This window comes from Crinia signifera, chromosome 1, assembly GCF_055691185.1.
Source record: "Crinia signifera chromosome 1, ASM5569118v1, whole genome shotgun sequence".
NCBI classification, from domain to species: domain Eukaryota; kingdom Metazoa; phylum Chordata; class Amphibia; order Anura; family Myobatrachidae; genus Crinia; species Crinia signifera.
Window position 1 is genome coordinate 39744973 of NC_139217.1, and position 15403 is coordinate 39760375.

Genomic DNA, 15403 nt, shown 5'->3' on the forward strand with positions numbered 1-15403 from the left:
GCAACCCACTGGCAACACAGATCGTCAAATAAATCTTTCTGAATATGACAGATTCCTTCACATTACGGTACAGGCGTTGCGAGCATCTTCAAATTCAGGCGCATTTATGTATTTCATATATTAACTGAGAAGCAGAATCGTTGTGTGGTCTGTACAATGTTGTGGTTGTTATGATTATTAGAAATGTGATACTCAGATAAGTACTGTATGATTGTTACCAGTGGCGGATTCAGGAGTGGGCCTGCAGGGGAGCAACACCAACCTCCATAAATAAATGTTGTAAAAAATTGCCGGCTGTGACTCAATTGTAGGTTGGTGTGGTTCCCCTATTTGAATTTTGGACTTCATTACAGTCCCGCCTCTGGACCATCACTGATTGTGATGTAATGTCCTGTTCCTCTGACTAGCACTGGTTCCACCAATGTGTTACAGAGCGGTAAATTTATTTTTACATAGAAATATCAGAATGCTGACGCCAGAATACTAACAGCTGACATCCCGAACAAAAGTTTCCTGGGGCAGAGGAGGGATTTAGGCCAAGTATTGGGGGGGGGGGGGGTTAGGCACTAGTGTTGGGACTTGTGGTTAAGCTGCAGGGGAGTTGGGTGGTAGGGTTAGCCTGCAGGGGTTGGGATCGTTTGGTCTACAGCAAGTTGGTCGACACCATTAGGTCCACATGGTTCTAGATCCACATGTTTCTAGGTCGACATGGGACAAGGTCGACATGGGTCTAGGTCGACAGTCAAAAGGTCGACATGGGGGTTTTCACTGTTATTTGACCCACATCCCCTTGCAGTGCTCGCTTCGCTCGCAATGCTTCGGGCACGGTGCCTCGCTGCACTTGGCACACTATTTTATTCTCCCACCACGCCCTAGTGGATGGTAGGGCATGAAATACCGCCTGTCGGCACATGTCGACTCTCAAAAAACTGTGAAAAAGCAGGGCTGGGGTTTAGGTTTATGCGACAGTGTGGGGTTAGGCCAGGGATTGGGAACCTTCGGCTCTCCAGCTGTTCTTGAACTACACATCCCAGCATGCCCTACAACAGTTTTAGCATGGCCAAATACCAAAGCTGTTGCAGGGCATGCTGGGATGTGTAGTTCAATGGTGAGGATTAACTCCCTTCTATTTCTCTGCATGGTTTGATACATATCTCCCTTTCATTGCTGTCTCCACAGACGAGCCCCTCACCCCAGATGTTGTATATCCAACACATATTCCCGAAGGGGATTCAGTGACTTTTCAGTGTTCCACACCATACTTCTGTCCTGATGGCTCGGTGTCACTAGACTGGCAGGACCACGTCCCAGACAGGTCATTTCTATCTACAAATGTGCAGATGGACACAAGTGGTGTTCTTGTCACAAAGAGCCTGACCACCAGCTTCACCTGGATGGAAAACCAGAAAAAGATTCACTGTGTAGTTTCCGTTGGAGCTCAGAAAGCAGTCAGGGAAATTCCCCTCAATGTTACATGTAAGTGGTCTTTTTATGCTTTGTTTTTTTTTGTTTTGTTTTGGGTTTTTAAAGTTACCAAAAACTTTACTATGAGTTTTCTAATCCCAAGCCTAGGATTGGTAGTACGACACCACTTAGAGTTTAACGTTAATGATATTGTGTTAGATATCTGGCAATCACAGCAGTTTTATTAAAGGCCGCGGGTGTAGCCGACTATGGATTGAAGGTCAATAGGTAAACACTATATAGTGGATATGCAATAAGTCAACAGCTACAAAAGGGCTATATGACAATGGAAGACAGAAATGGTTTCCAGAAGTCATTTGGTTTTTCTTTTCACATATTTTCCCAAACCTTGCTTTATTCAGTATCCACAAGGACTGTGGTCAGGAGCAGAAACCTGTGGTGAGTGCAGCTATACCAGAGCAAGGCACTTTGCCCAGCTCCTTGTATCTCTGAAGGGAGGAAGACAGAGATTGCACTTCTCGCTGACTATGGTGGCCATTTCAAACATGGCGCTGACTCGTGAGCCAATCAAAGCTCATGGTCCGGAAGCCAATCGCAATCCTGAGCCAGAGCCATATTTGAAATGTGTGTCACCAGGTAGGAAACAGCAGACGATCAATGGGAAGTGGCGGGTGCACTGCTCCCACAATGCAGATGCCCTGTGAGCAAGGTACCGCTGGTGCACACCTAGTTATAGCAGTATACATGGAAATCACCTGAGGTGGCCAGTGTCAGGGCAGCCATCAGAGGGGACTGCAGGGGCTCCAGACACAAGCCCAGACAAAAAGGGGTCCCAGGACTGGAGTTTATTTATAAAGTATAATTTGTCATAAACAAAGTTCACATTTCCCTCACAAGGCATTAAAGGTGTTCGAGAAAGGAAAAAGGGCCCTGTCTAATTTGCTAGCCCCGGGTCCCGCAATTCATAATGGCATCCCTGGCCAGTGTCGGAGGTGCAGCAGGCCCCGGAAGATTTCCAGCCATACCACTGAAGTTTTAGGCATTATACAATATACCATCTAATTTGAACTGGCACAGATTAACAGATAACTTGATAAAAGAGACTCCATTGATACAAGGACAACATCGTGGAGTTTAAAATTCTTTAACACATCTACAAATCAGAGACTATTACTGTAAATCTAAGAAAAAAATGGGGTTGCATGTTTAGGACACCTACTCAGCATAAATGCAGCAGAAATCAATTATAGAATAGGCAGGTAAGCCACAGCCAAGAAGGGTGAGACACAGCCGAAGGGGAGGGGGTCACAGCCAAGGAGAGTGAGCCACAGCCTAAGGAGAGGGAGCCATAGTCAAGAAGGGTGAGCCACAGCCTAAGGAGAGGGAGCAGCAGCTAAGAAGTGCGAGCCACAGCCGAAAGATAAGGATCCATAGTCAAAAAGTTTGAGCCGCAGCCTAAGTGGAGGGAGCCGCAGTCAAGGAGGGTGAGCCACAGTAGAAGGGGAGGGAGTCATAGCCAAGGAGGGTGAGCCACAGCCTAAGGGTAGGAAGTCATAGCCCAGGAGGGTGAACCAAAGCCTAAGGGGAGGGAGCCATAGCCAAGGAGGGTAAACCACAACCTAAAGGGAGGGGCCTGTAGTCAAGAGAGGTCTTATTTGGAGGTCCAACTTTTTTTAAAGAAGCTTTTTGTGACCTTGTTCCAGACTGACTCCAAATAAGCCCCAATGTTTCACACATCTCTGTCAACAGCATTATATAATTTTTTATTATAAGTTTCAGGAACAGGATAATTCCATATCATATCCACTACAGTCTTCTGGCACATCCGACTGGTAACGTAACTGAGATGAGCCGCCGTACCCTCCGCTACACTGGCCTTCATTCGTATTATATTATTAATCAGCATTTTCCCCTAAATAATGTATCAATATTTATATTGCTATACTAGCTGACCCGCCCGGCGTTGCCCGGGAAAACCTTGGGGTTTCTTTATTTCCAAAATTGCTGAAAAATGTCATCTTACAGTATGCTGTGACAAAGACCTAAGATTGTAATTTGTTATAGATTCTACCATAATGTTAGAATGTGTTTGCATTGATACTCAATGATGGCAATGAAATCAGGTGTGGTGTTGTTGTTTGAAACACAACGCTCCTGAGTTGAAAACTTGTATGTGTTGATGAATTCCACATCCACTCCTGAGATTTAGCACCTACTGCATGACATATCCTCCAACATCTGAGGGTCAGAAATCGGGGTACTTATGTATTATCTGGACTCCCATGTTAAATGCACCCCATTTTTTCATACCCCTACTATCCAACTACGCATGGAGTTGATTTTATATAGTGTGGTGAGCGCAGCGAGCCCCACGAGGGGCCGCGGTCTCATAAGAAAAACGGGAGTCCAGATATTACATAAGTACCGAAATCGGTACAAAATCAGAAAGGGACATGTCCACACCTCAATTTCTATACTTTCAATGGTACAGTTTCTAGGGTGTGTAATTACAGGCGCTGAGTGCGTGGGGTCCGGTGTGGGCGTTACTTACCGCGCCATAATTAATTAAAAATTCACTGCTCCCTGCCACTGCCACTCCCCTCACCGAACCTGCCTGCAGCAGTCTCTGAGGTCTGGGGATCTGTAAAGCACATGCACCGAGCATCTCTACCAAACAGTGGGGCAGCCCCTGAGTGTGGGAGCAGGTCCGCGGGCCTGGCCACATGATGTCATGACGCGACGCACGCTACCCGCACCACTGCAATGCACCACTGGGAATGGGTGCAATGGGCCAAATTCTTCCTTACACCCGCCGGGACAATCCACTGATCCAGCCATCACAATCATCAATGGATGCATTGATAAGGTTTGGAGTTTAAGAAGTTGAAGAATAAGACTGAGAAAAAGAATTGCCATGTTACAAAGTGTACAATTTACTCAATAAATCGTGAAAAAAAATTAAGTGTACATAGAAGTACAATCAAGAAATGAAAGTAGGATTAAAAAATAAGTTCTGATTCAAACTGATAATTGTTTGGATGGGGTGGGTTGTGAAACAAATCTATAGGTGGGGGTATGGATATTGTGGGCATAATTGGTGTTTGTTACACCTACAGGGGGCCCTCAATTGATGGGATTTTCACTACAGTGTCACGGTCACAGTGTCACCATAGGGGGATTCCCAATTGGGGTCCAGGTGGTCTTTTAGGGACCCTTTACAATCCTGTAGGTCTCTTCTCCTTGAGCTTACAGTCTCCCTTAATGATAGTCAATCACTGAGGGAGACCGTAGGCTCCAGGAGAAGAGACCAACGGGATTGTTAAGGGGTCCCTAAAAGACCACCAATTGGAAATCCCCCTACGGTGACACTGTAGTGAGAATTTCTCATCAACTGGGGACCCCCTGTAGGTGTACCAAACACCAATTATGCCCACAATATCCATACCCCCTACACCTATAGATTTGTTTCGCAACCCACCGCCATCCAAAGAATTATCAGTATGAATCAGAATTTATTTTTTAATCCTACTTTCATTTCTTGATTGTACTGTACTTCTATGTCCACATATTTTTTTCACGATTTATTGAGTAAATTGTACACTATAACGTGACAAATCTTCATCTCAGTCTTATTCTTCAACTTCTTACACTCATAACATTCAAACAAATACATGCAGCGCTCATGCCCATCGACCAAACATTATCTATGAGCCAAAAGAGTCTGGGAAACCCTTAAGGCAGAGCAGTGCCTGATATCCAACTGACTAACAGGGTGAGTGCAGTGTACCCACTTTGTATTGATCAATGGGTGCATTGGCCAGGACAAAGATTTCTCAGTGCAACTGGCCGGGGACAGTGACAGGCTGGAGGACTGGAGAGACGGATATGGGGAACAAAGTAGAAACGGTACATTAGGTACAGTTTTTATTTGCCGGTACAGACGGTTAAATAAATGGCAAATTATTTTTTATGTGTTCTGTGTGTTTGTGTGTGTTGTACTGTTTTTGTGTGTGTGTTGTAGTGTATGTGGTTGTGTGTGTTGTATTGTATGTATCTGTCCAATGCGTAAGTATGTGAGGTGTGCTACGTATATACAGTATGTGTGTGTTGTGTCTTTGTGTATCTGTGCAATGTTTAAGTGTGTGTTTTGTGTGTGTCGTACTGGTTTTTGGGTGTGTGTGGTGAATGTGGGTGTGTGTTGTGCTGTTAGAGGTATGTTATGTGTGTGTGTGTTGTGTGTATCTGCCCTATGTGTAAGTGCGTAAGGTGTGCTATGTATAAATCTGTGTGTGTATAGTGTGCTGTGTGTATCTGTGCAATACTTAAGTGTGTGTTTTGTGTATTGTACTGTTTTTGGGTGTGTGTTGTAGTGAATGTGGGTGTGTGTTGTACTGTGAGTGTTGTGTTGTGTGTATCTGCCGAATGTGTAAGTTTGTGATTTGTGCTACGTATATATGTGTGTGTAGTATGCTTTGCGTATCCTGGCAATGTTTAAGTGTGTGTGTTCTGTGTGTTTGTTGTACTGTTTTTGGGTGTGTGTTGTAGTGTGTATGGATTTGTATTGTACTGCATGTGGTGTGTTGTGTGTGTGTGTATCTGTCCAATGTGTAAGTGTGTGAGGTGCTCTACGTATAAATGTGTGTGTTGTGTGCTGTGTGCGCGTATGTGGTGTAGTGTGTGTGTGTGTGTGTGTGTGTGTGTGTGTGTTGTGTGGTCTATGTATATCCTCAATTATTTCCTAATTGTTTAAAGCCTTCACCATAATGTTAGAATGTGTCATTCATACTCAATGACAGCAATGAAATCAGGTGTGGAGTTGTTCCTTTGCAAACGGTTTCCCAGATCATCGATCTTTTCCCCAGAACATCAATGAAGGTAAATTAAAACTTAGTGTTTTTTAAATTTCTAAGTGAAATTTCCCAAAAACGGCTTCGAGGTGCACACTACCAGGTCCAGAGGTATCTTGTTGCCGAATTTGGTGTCTCTGAGTGCCACGGTGTGTCCGCAATGCGACGGACACGCACACACACACACACGCACACACACAGATTCTTCAACTTATTATATAGATAATTGTTTAAAGCCTTCACCATAATGTTAGAATGTGTCATTCATACTCAATGACAGCAATGAAATCAGGTGTGGAGTTGTTCCTTTGCAAACGGTTTCCCAGATCATCGATCTTTTCCCCAGAACATCAATGAAGGTAAATTAAAACTTAGTGTTTTTTAAATTTCTAAGTGAAATTTCCCAAAAACGGCTTCGAGGTGCACACTACCAGGTCCAGAGGTATCTTGTTGCCGAATTTGGTGTCTCTGAGTGCCACGGTGTGTCCGCAATGCGACGGACACGCACACACACACACACGCACACAGATTCTTCAACTTATTATATAGATAATTGTTTAAAGCCTTCACCATAATGTTAGAATGTGTCATTCATACTCAATGACAGCAATGAAATCAGGTGTGGAGTTGTTCCTTTGCAAACGGTTTCCCAGATCATCGATCTTTTCCCCAGAACATCAATGAAGGTAAATTAAAACTTAGTGTTTTTTAAATTTCTAAGTGAAATTTCCCAAAAACGGCTTCGAGGTGCACACTACCAGGTCCAGAGGTATCTTGTTGCCGAATTTGGTGTCTCTGAGTGCCACGGTGTGTCCGCAATGCGACGGACACGCACACACACACACACACAGATTCTTCAACTTATTATATAGATACCAAGTTCTCAATAATCAGATTACGTTGAATGTAGAGCTTGGTGGGTTCATCCTAGATAATACTTTCCATTTCCGGTGAATCACTTGTGACTTATATTCAATTTCTGTGTCTTTAGATCCACCTAAAGGAGTAAAGGTCATTTTCCGACCTTCACGAGACAATATCAAACAGGGTGATTTTGTGACTCTAGTCTGTCAGGTTAACAGCAGCAACCCTGGAGTTCATAGCTACACCTGGTACAAGGATGGGAAACAATTTAATTCAGAGAGCGTCATCACTTTCCACAGCATCACCAGAGAGGACCATGGAGAATACCGATGTGATGCTAGGAATGCTATGGGAAGTGGATCTTCCGAATCCGCCCGACTAGTCGTCTTCTGTGAGTCATTCTGTACTGAAGGCAATAGTGATAAATGGCTAGTGTGGGGTCAGGTGTACTGGAGCTCAGCAGCAAAATAACATGAGGAAGAGGCTGTAGGACAGAGAAGGGTAGATGTACTCAGGGCAGGCGACAGGGGGGGGGGTCAAAGGGGACACCTGTACCGGGTCCCAAGCTTGTGAGGGGCCCCAAAGTTTTGAGTGGCTCACGGGCTGTAAGCATTGGTGCAGCAGTGCAGTGTCTAGTAATGATTTATAAAGGCACTATGTCATTTAGTGTATTGCATACCTCCCAACATGACCCTCTCCAGGAGGGACACAATGCTCTGCTCCTGCACTTACCTCTTAATGTATGATTGCCATCACCTATGGTGAAGCACCTTTCTTATCAATTAACCTGTTCAACACAGATGAAGGTAATCATACATTAATAAGAAAGTCCAGGAGCAGAGCATTGTGTCCCTCCTGGAGAGGGTCATGTTGGGAGATATGGTATTGTATCTTGCACTCTGCATGCCCAGAGCAGTTGCCACATATAGAAATGGTCATTGGTGTTTACCAATAATGGTGTAAAGACAAGTGCCAAACAATGGTTGAACCCTAAGCAATGGATGACCATCAATGGTTTCACCACGAATGGTCCTCTGGGGGTGGAGCTTTGCATGTGTTGGGGCGGGGCTATACGCACAAACTCAACAACAAAAATTGGGTGGTTCTGTACCATTGATGGCAGGAAACCCTCTGGTTCTCCCCATCGATGGAAGTAGACCGTGAAAGATGACATGAAAGTAAGAACCTGCTGCAGGCATAGTGCTCGGGGTGCAGGGTGTGTAGTGTTTTGCAATCTGGGGCTCCCATATTATCCAGGGGCCCATGCATTGCATACAACTGATTACTGATATGTCAGTGTCAAGGTTAGACTGCCCCACAGGGTAATAGGGAAACCACCAGTGTGTACCACTGCCTGGGGACTCAACTTAAATTATACTGGTACATTAAAATGCTAATCATCTCTAGGGGTTAGCCATTCCTCTGTAGCAGCAACACCCCCTCTGAAGACTGGCCACACCCCCTCTGAAGACAGGTCACACACCCCCTCTGAAGACTGGCAACACCCCTCTGAACACCTCTGGCCACACCCCTAAACATGAGCCATTATCACATGAGCCTTTCATGCCCAAGGGAACATGTATTGGTTCGGACCTGCTGTCAAACACCTCAGATTTGTCCAGGTTTCATCCAATACTGTATATATCGGACCAATCCATCCGTTTTGGATGAAAACTTGCCACATCAGACCTGTGTATGGCCACCTTATGGGCACCTTAAGAGGTAGATTTTCTAAAGTTTCTAAAACAGACAGAAACAGTGATATCGCCCTTAGTAACTATCATCTCTCAAATGCATTCTACAAAATGTGGGACAAGGACCTTATTTTGGTCCACACGGAATGCTTTGAAATTTGCAGTGCTGCATGTGGATTCAACGCCACCCGTCACTTGCACAGTGGCTCGCTAGTTTTCATTGGAGCGCCCAGCGTTTTCATGGGAAAACCCATGAAATGCTGGACGTTCCTTTTCTCCGCCACACCACGCCCCTGACCCACACTGATAGGTGAGAACGGGACAGCGCATGCACATAAGGAAGACAAACATGCGGGGGGGGAGCGTATGAAACAGAATAAGGCCCAAACTCCACCACTATTCTGTTTAAGACATTTTAGCCAATTTACCACGGTGGGGTGTATTCAATGCCTATGGCGAGCGGTGCCCATACTGGGTTTTTCCAGCGAGGTGGAAATGTTGAGTGCGGCCATCAAAATGGCGAGGGTCACCGCTATATGCAATAGACTCGCTGACGGCGCGGAACCTCGCCGTTCGGAGGGATTATCTCTGTCCTCCCGATGGTGAGGATCCCACGGAACATAGAATAGGGCGAGCAGCCGGTGAGGGGGTTACATGGCGAGGTTGGCTTGTTTTCGGCGATTCTGGACATAAAAACCTCCTCGCTGGGCGCATTGAATACCGCCCTAAGTGAAACATGGACAATAATGGCAGCTTGTTTCTTATACGCTAAGTTAATGATGGAATTCATCCCATACTGTATAGACAAGTGGCAACATTTGCTTCCTGTGTGAGACTATTCCATGTGTAGGGTTCACACTGAGAAATGGGGAAGTGGAACTGCTGCTTAGAAAGTCCCATTCCTTCATGATGAAATAATACATTTATACATTTATACATTAACAGAGAGAAATGAAACTTTGGGGGTCGCTTATATAACTCTATCCATCTCTATCTCATTGTAGCAATTACAGAGGGGGGATTTGCAATTTCTAATTGATACATAATAACACATACAGGGGATCAAGCAAGTGTAATATTCTGCCAGCAACTAATGGGGGAAATTTACTAAGATGTGTATTCTACTTCACATGTGCTGTTGCTATGGGCAACCAATCAGAATCTACTTATTTATTTAGCACCTTTTTGAAGATAATAATGCATACAGAATTTGATTGGTTGCCAATAGCAACATCCCATCTGAAATAGAACTCCCATCTTAGTAAATTTCCCCCTCTGTATTTGATTTTATTGTTCCCCCTTTACCTTTACCATGCCTTCCAACTGTCCCAATTTTAGCGGAAATGTCCAGTTTTTTGGGGACATTCCCATGTCCTCGCTGGGGCCAGCAGCACCCTGCCCTGAGCCGGCAGCATCCCGCCCAGGGCTGGCAGTGTGCCGCGGTGAAGGGGGGACAGTTGGGAGTCTATTCTCGCAGGCAGAGGGGCTGGGGCATGGCCAGCAGCTCTCAAAGTTGCTGGCCATTCCCCCACAGCAGCAAGCTCTGCTTGGTGGAGCTCAACAAATGCTTCTCAGGCCCATGGGGGACAGCAGCAGCGGTGGCTTTGTCATGGGAGGGTTTTTAATTAGAGGCAGCGTTGAGCCTGTCAGGGCTCCTACAGAGTAAAGTACAGAGGGACAACCACAGGCTTTTCATGTGGTATTATATATATATATATATATATATGTCTACAAAAGAAACGATAAGAGCAAGCGCACTATAGTGCATGAATCAATTTTAAACAATTTATTGAAGGGTACACAGAAGATAAAACAGGTAGCGGGGGTCACGTACCACAACAAGCGGCACTAGTCGCCGCAGTAGAATCGCATAAACTGCTTTTCCCAGCAGTGGTTTGTAGGAGAGGTTACACTCAATTGTGGCATCCACAGCAGCAGCGGTTGCAGTCTCACACCCCACAGGTTCAAAGTTCTTGGTCAGAGAAGATGCTAGGCCTTCTGACCAAGAACTTTGAACCTGTGGGGTGTGAGACTGCAACCGCTGCTGCTGTGGATGCCACAATTGAGTGTAACCTCTCCTACAAACCACTGCTGGGAAAAGCAGTTTATGCGATTCTACTGCGGCGACTAGTGCCGCTTGTTGTGGTACGTGACCCCCGCTACCTGTTTTATCTTCTGTGTACCCTTCAATAAATTGTTTAAAATTGATTCATGCACTATAGTGCGCTTGCTCTTATCGTTTCTTTTGTAGACAAAACACACCTGTGGATTCAGGATTACCTCCATGAGAGGAAGAGCTTAAGCTGCCGGGCTATATACACCTGAGTGCATTTGAAAGAGACTGTGTGGAGGATACACTCCTGTGGTACTATTGTTCAGATTTGGACACTGGCTTTTTTTTTCTCATAAGTTTTTGCGCACTGTTATTTTTTTCTATATATATATATATATGTTTATATTATTTCCCCCCCCCCCCCCCCCGCAGTTACCCATTGAGCAAATTTATACTGCCTTTACTCTGTGTTTTGACAGTGTTAATTTATCCTTTGCAGTTTGGGAGGGGGCCCCTTGTCTAAAGTGACCCCAGGCCCCCCGAAGACTTTATCTGGCCCTGGGTGGAATTATCTTCACCAATAAAGGGGAGATGTACAGTAATCATCATAAACTTGAACCTTGCTTATCGTATGCATATCATTAGAGTGTTTGAATAAGGGCGGTTTATAACTGCAGGGAGCCTGTGTGCGTGGGGATCTGCAGACACCTCTGCAAAAATAACTGGTGCTGGCAATCTTCATAGACATGATGCCTTCACTGTCTTTCTAGGGATTACTTTTTAAAAAATGGTGCCGAAGCCTTATTTCCAAAGATATCACTGGAACCAATGCATAGTGGAACATGCTCTCTGTTGTGGATTGATGCTGTGCATTGCACCCAGGGGCCAGTATTTATCGCACAGCCTGAACCCATTGTAGATCCACCAGTGATTGGTGTCCTGCATTTGAAAAGATGATAGATACTTTCTTGGTTAAAAAGTTGAGAGGACCCACCATTGTTTAGCTACTTCAAACTATTCTTTAGTTGCATTAGACCAACAACGGTAAAGGGGAACCTTTTGGTGGTGCACATATGGCGGTTCTTCGTATCATACAGTTTATATGCACCAATCTTCAAAGATTGATAAAGTCGAAGGTGATAACGCAACAGCCAATAGGCCCCTAATTGTCATTTTTCAAACGGGTATAAAGTGTTGTGTTGGACCCTATTAAGAACAACTAATCCTTCTGTGAACTAAGCTCGAAGGTAGAGAACGGCAGAAAGGAAATAACGGTACTTCTCTATACTCCAATGGTTTGACCTCTATGCCAACAAAAAGCTCTGTCCATCTGTTCTGCTTATTACACATAAATATGTCTTTGTACACTGTCCCGTAACAGAGAGTTTATTCTTGTTTTCACAGCTGCTAAAACGGTGGTCAGTCCCTCCCGGGATATCAGAGAAGGGGAGTCTGTGACCCTGACTTGTGAGGTCCCTGGGGCCACACCTGATGAGGTTCACTATAGCTGGTACAAGAACAGTGTCTGGATCAAGGAAGGGTCTGTGAGATCTCTGTTCTTCCAGGAAGCTACGACCCATGATGCCGGCTTCTATTACTGCAAGGTGCAGAATGACAAAGGCAGCGACACCTCCCCACCTGTCATCTTAAACATTGTGTGTATGTTTATTCTAACTTACCATTACGGGAAATGGGATATAAAGAATGAGGTAGCATATGGGTCTATATAGAACAAAATTCTGCAAAAGTCAGAGCCACCGTCAGTATTGAATAGGACTTGTTTTTGGAAGTTGATTGCCAGCTTTGGATCTTAGTAGACCACAAGAGCCAAGTGCAGTCTGTTGTCCACAGTGATCCTAAGGAGCCCATTTACTGTCTGTGGTCTCCTGGGGTTCATTCTACGCTCCAGCCGGATCCACTTCTTTTGTCAATTACTTCTACTGTGGAAAGTAATCCTACAAGTTTGCCCATTTTATGGCTCTTGCAAGTTACATTACTCATTAAACCCTGTCATTATCCCAGATGGAGTCCTTGCATCATCATGAACCACCATCCAATCAGCTCTAACTGTCAGATTTCAAACACAGCCTATAACATGGCAGTTAGCAGCTGATTGGCTGGTACTTTATATCTCTATACTTCATCCCTCTTCAAGGCTTAGTACATCTCCCCCACAGTGAGGTGCTAATAAGTTAAACAAATGGGATACGGTCACTAGGTCTACAAGCATTAGGTCGGCACTACTAGGTCGACATGACTGAAGGTCGACACGTTGACCATCAGTCATGTCGACCTTCAGTCATATCGACCTTCATGCCTGTCGACCTAGTGGTGTTGACCTAATTGCTGTCTACCCAATAATCCATACCCAAACAAATATGTATAATGAGCTGATTGAGGTACAGTAAATGACGACTGGAGCTGAGTACCTCTGATGTTGGCCATGCTGTGTAACTGAATGTATTTCCAACCCTGTAGACCGCCCAAGAACACCAACACTTACCTCGTTCCTGGAGACTCAGCAGGGGAACTTGGCCATCATTCACTGCATCGTGGACAGCAACCCGTTCTCAGAACTCACACTGTACAAGGATGGAAATCTTATAGCAAGCACCACCTCACATGGAGCGCCCACTCAGAGGATCCAGGTCATCTCCACGCGAGATTCCCTAAAGCTGGAGATCCAGAGCGTGGACATGTCCGATGAAGGGACCTACAGCTGCATTGCTAAGAATTCTATTGGAAACTCTACATCGAGCCTTCAGTTTACTGTACAAAGTTAGTAACAATTACCTAGGTGCAGCGCTGGTGTGCCTGAGAGGTCATACCCATCAGGCACATACATGCTGTAGGTAATACCCATCAGGCACATACATGCTGTAGGTCATACCCATCAGGCACATACATGCTGTAGGTCATACCCATCAGGCACATACATGCTGTAGGTCATACCCATCTGGCACATACATAGGTCATACCCATCAGGCACATACATAGGTCATACCCATCAGGCACATACATAGGTCATACCCATCAGGCACATACATAGGTCATACCCATCAGGCACATACATAGGTCATACCCATCAGACACATACATAGGTCATACCCCTCAGGCACATACATAGGTCATACCCCTCAGCCATATACATAGGTCATACCCATCAGGCACATACATAGGTCATACCCATCAGACACATACATAGGTCATACCCATCAGGCACATACATAGGTCATACCCCTCAGGCACATACATAGGTCATACCCATCAGCCACATACATAGGTCATACCCATCAGACACATACATAGGTCATACCCATCAGGCACATACATAGGTCATACCCATCAGGCACTTACATAGGTCATACCCCTTAGGCACATACATAGGTCATACCTCTCAGGCACATACATAGGTCATACCCCTCAGGCACATACATAGGTCATACCCCTCAGGCACATACATAGGTCATACCCCTCAGGCACATACATACATACATACATAGGTCATACCCATCAGGCACATACATAGGTCATACCCCTCATGCACATACATAGGTCATACCCCTCAGGCACATACATAGGTCATACCCCTCAGCCATATACATAGGTCATACCCATCAGGCACATACATAGGTCATACCCCTCAGGCACATACATAGGTCATACCCCTCAGGCACATACATAGGTCATACCCATCAGGCACATACATAGGTCATACCCATCAGGCACAAACATAGGTCATACCCATCAGGCGCATACATAGGTCATACCCATCAGGCACATACATAGGTCATACCCATCAGGCACATACATAGGTCATACCCATCAGGCACATACATAGGTCATACCCCTCAGGCACATACATAGGTCATACCCATCAGCCACATACATAGGTCATACCCATCAGACACATACATAGGTCATACCCCTCAGGCACATACATAGGTCATACCCATCAGGCACATACATAGGTCATACCCATCAGGCACATACATAGGTCATACCCCTCAGGCACATACATAGGTCATACCCATCAGGCACATACATAGGTCATACCCATCAGGCACATACATAGGTCATAACCCTCAGGCACATACATAGGTCATACCCATCAGGCACATACATATGTCATACCCATCAGGCACATATATAGGTCATACCCATCAGGCACATACATAGGTCATAACCCTCAGGCACATACATAGGTCATACCCACCAGGCACATACATAGGTCATACCCCTCAGGCACATACATAGGTCATACTCCTCAGGCACATACATAGGTCATACCCCTCAGCCACATACATAGGTCATACCCCTCAGGCACATACATAGGTCATACTCATCAGGCACATACATAGGTCATACCCCTCAGGCACATACATAGGTCATACCCATCAGGCACATACATAGGTCATACCCCTCATGCACATACATAGGTCATACCCCTCAGGCACATACATAGGTCATACCCCTCAGCCATATACATAGGTCATACCCATCAGGCACATACATAGGTC

At 45.2% G+C, this 15403-nt stretch overlaps 1 protein-coding gene across 2 annotated transcripts in view; it reads left to right on the plus strand.

The window, feature by feature from the left end:
• SIGLEC1 (sialic acid binding Ig like lectin 1) overlaps window positions 1-15403 on the plus strand; it is a 55347-nt gene that overhangs the window by 13201 nt on the left and 26743 nt on the right. For both annotated transcript variants that reach the window (XM_083186383.1, XM_083186337.1), the window contains 4 exons: window positions 1180-1476; window positions 7264-7527; window positions 12288-12542; window positions 13362-13661. In XM_083186383.1, coding sequence (XP_083042509.1) covers window positions 1180-1476; window positions 7264-7527; window positions 12288-12542; window positions 13362-13661 — 1116 coding nt within the window. The remainder of the gene's footprint in view (window positions 1-1179; window positions 1477-7263; window positions 7528-12287; window positions 12543-13361; window positions 13662-15403) is intronic.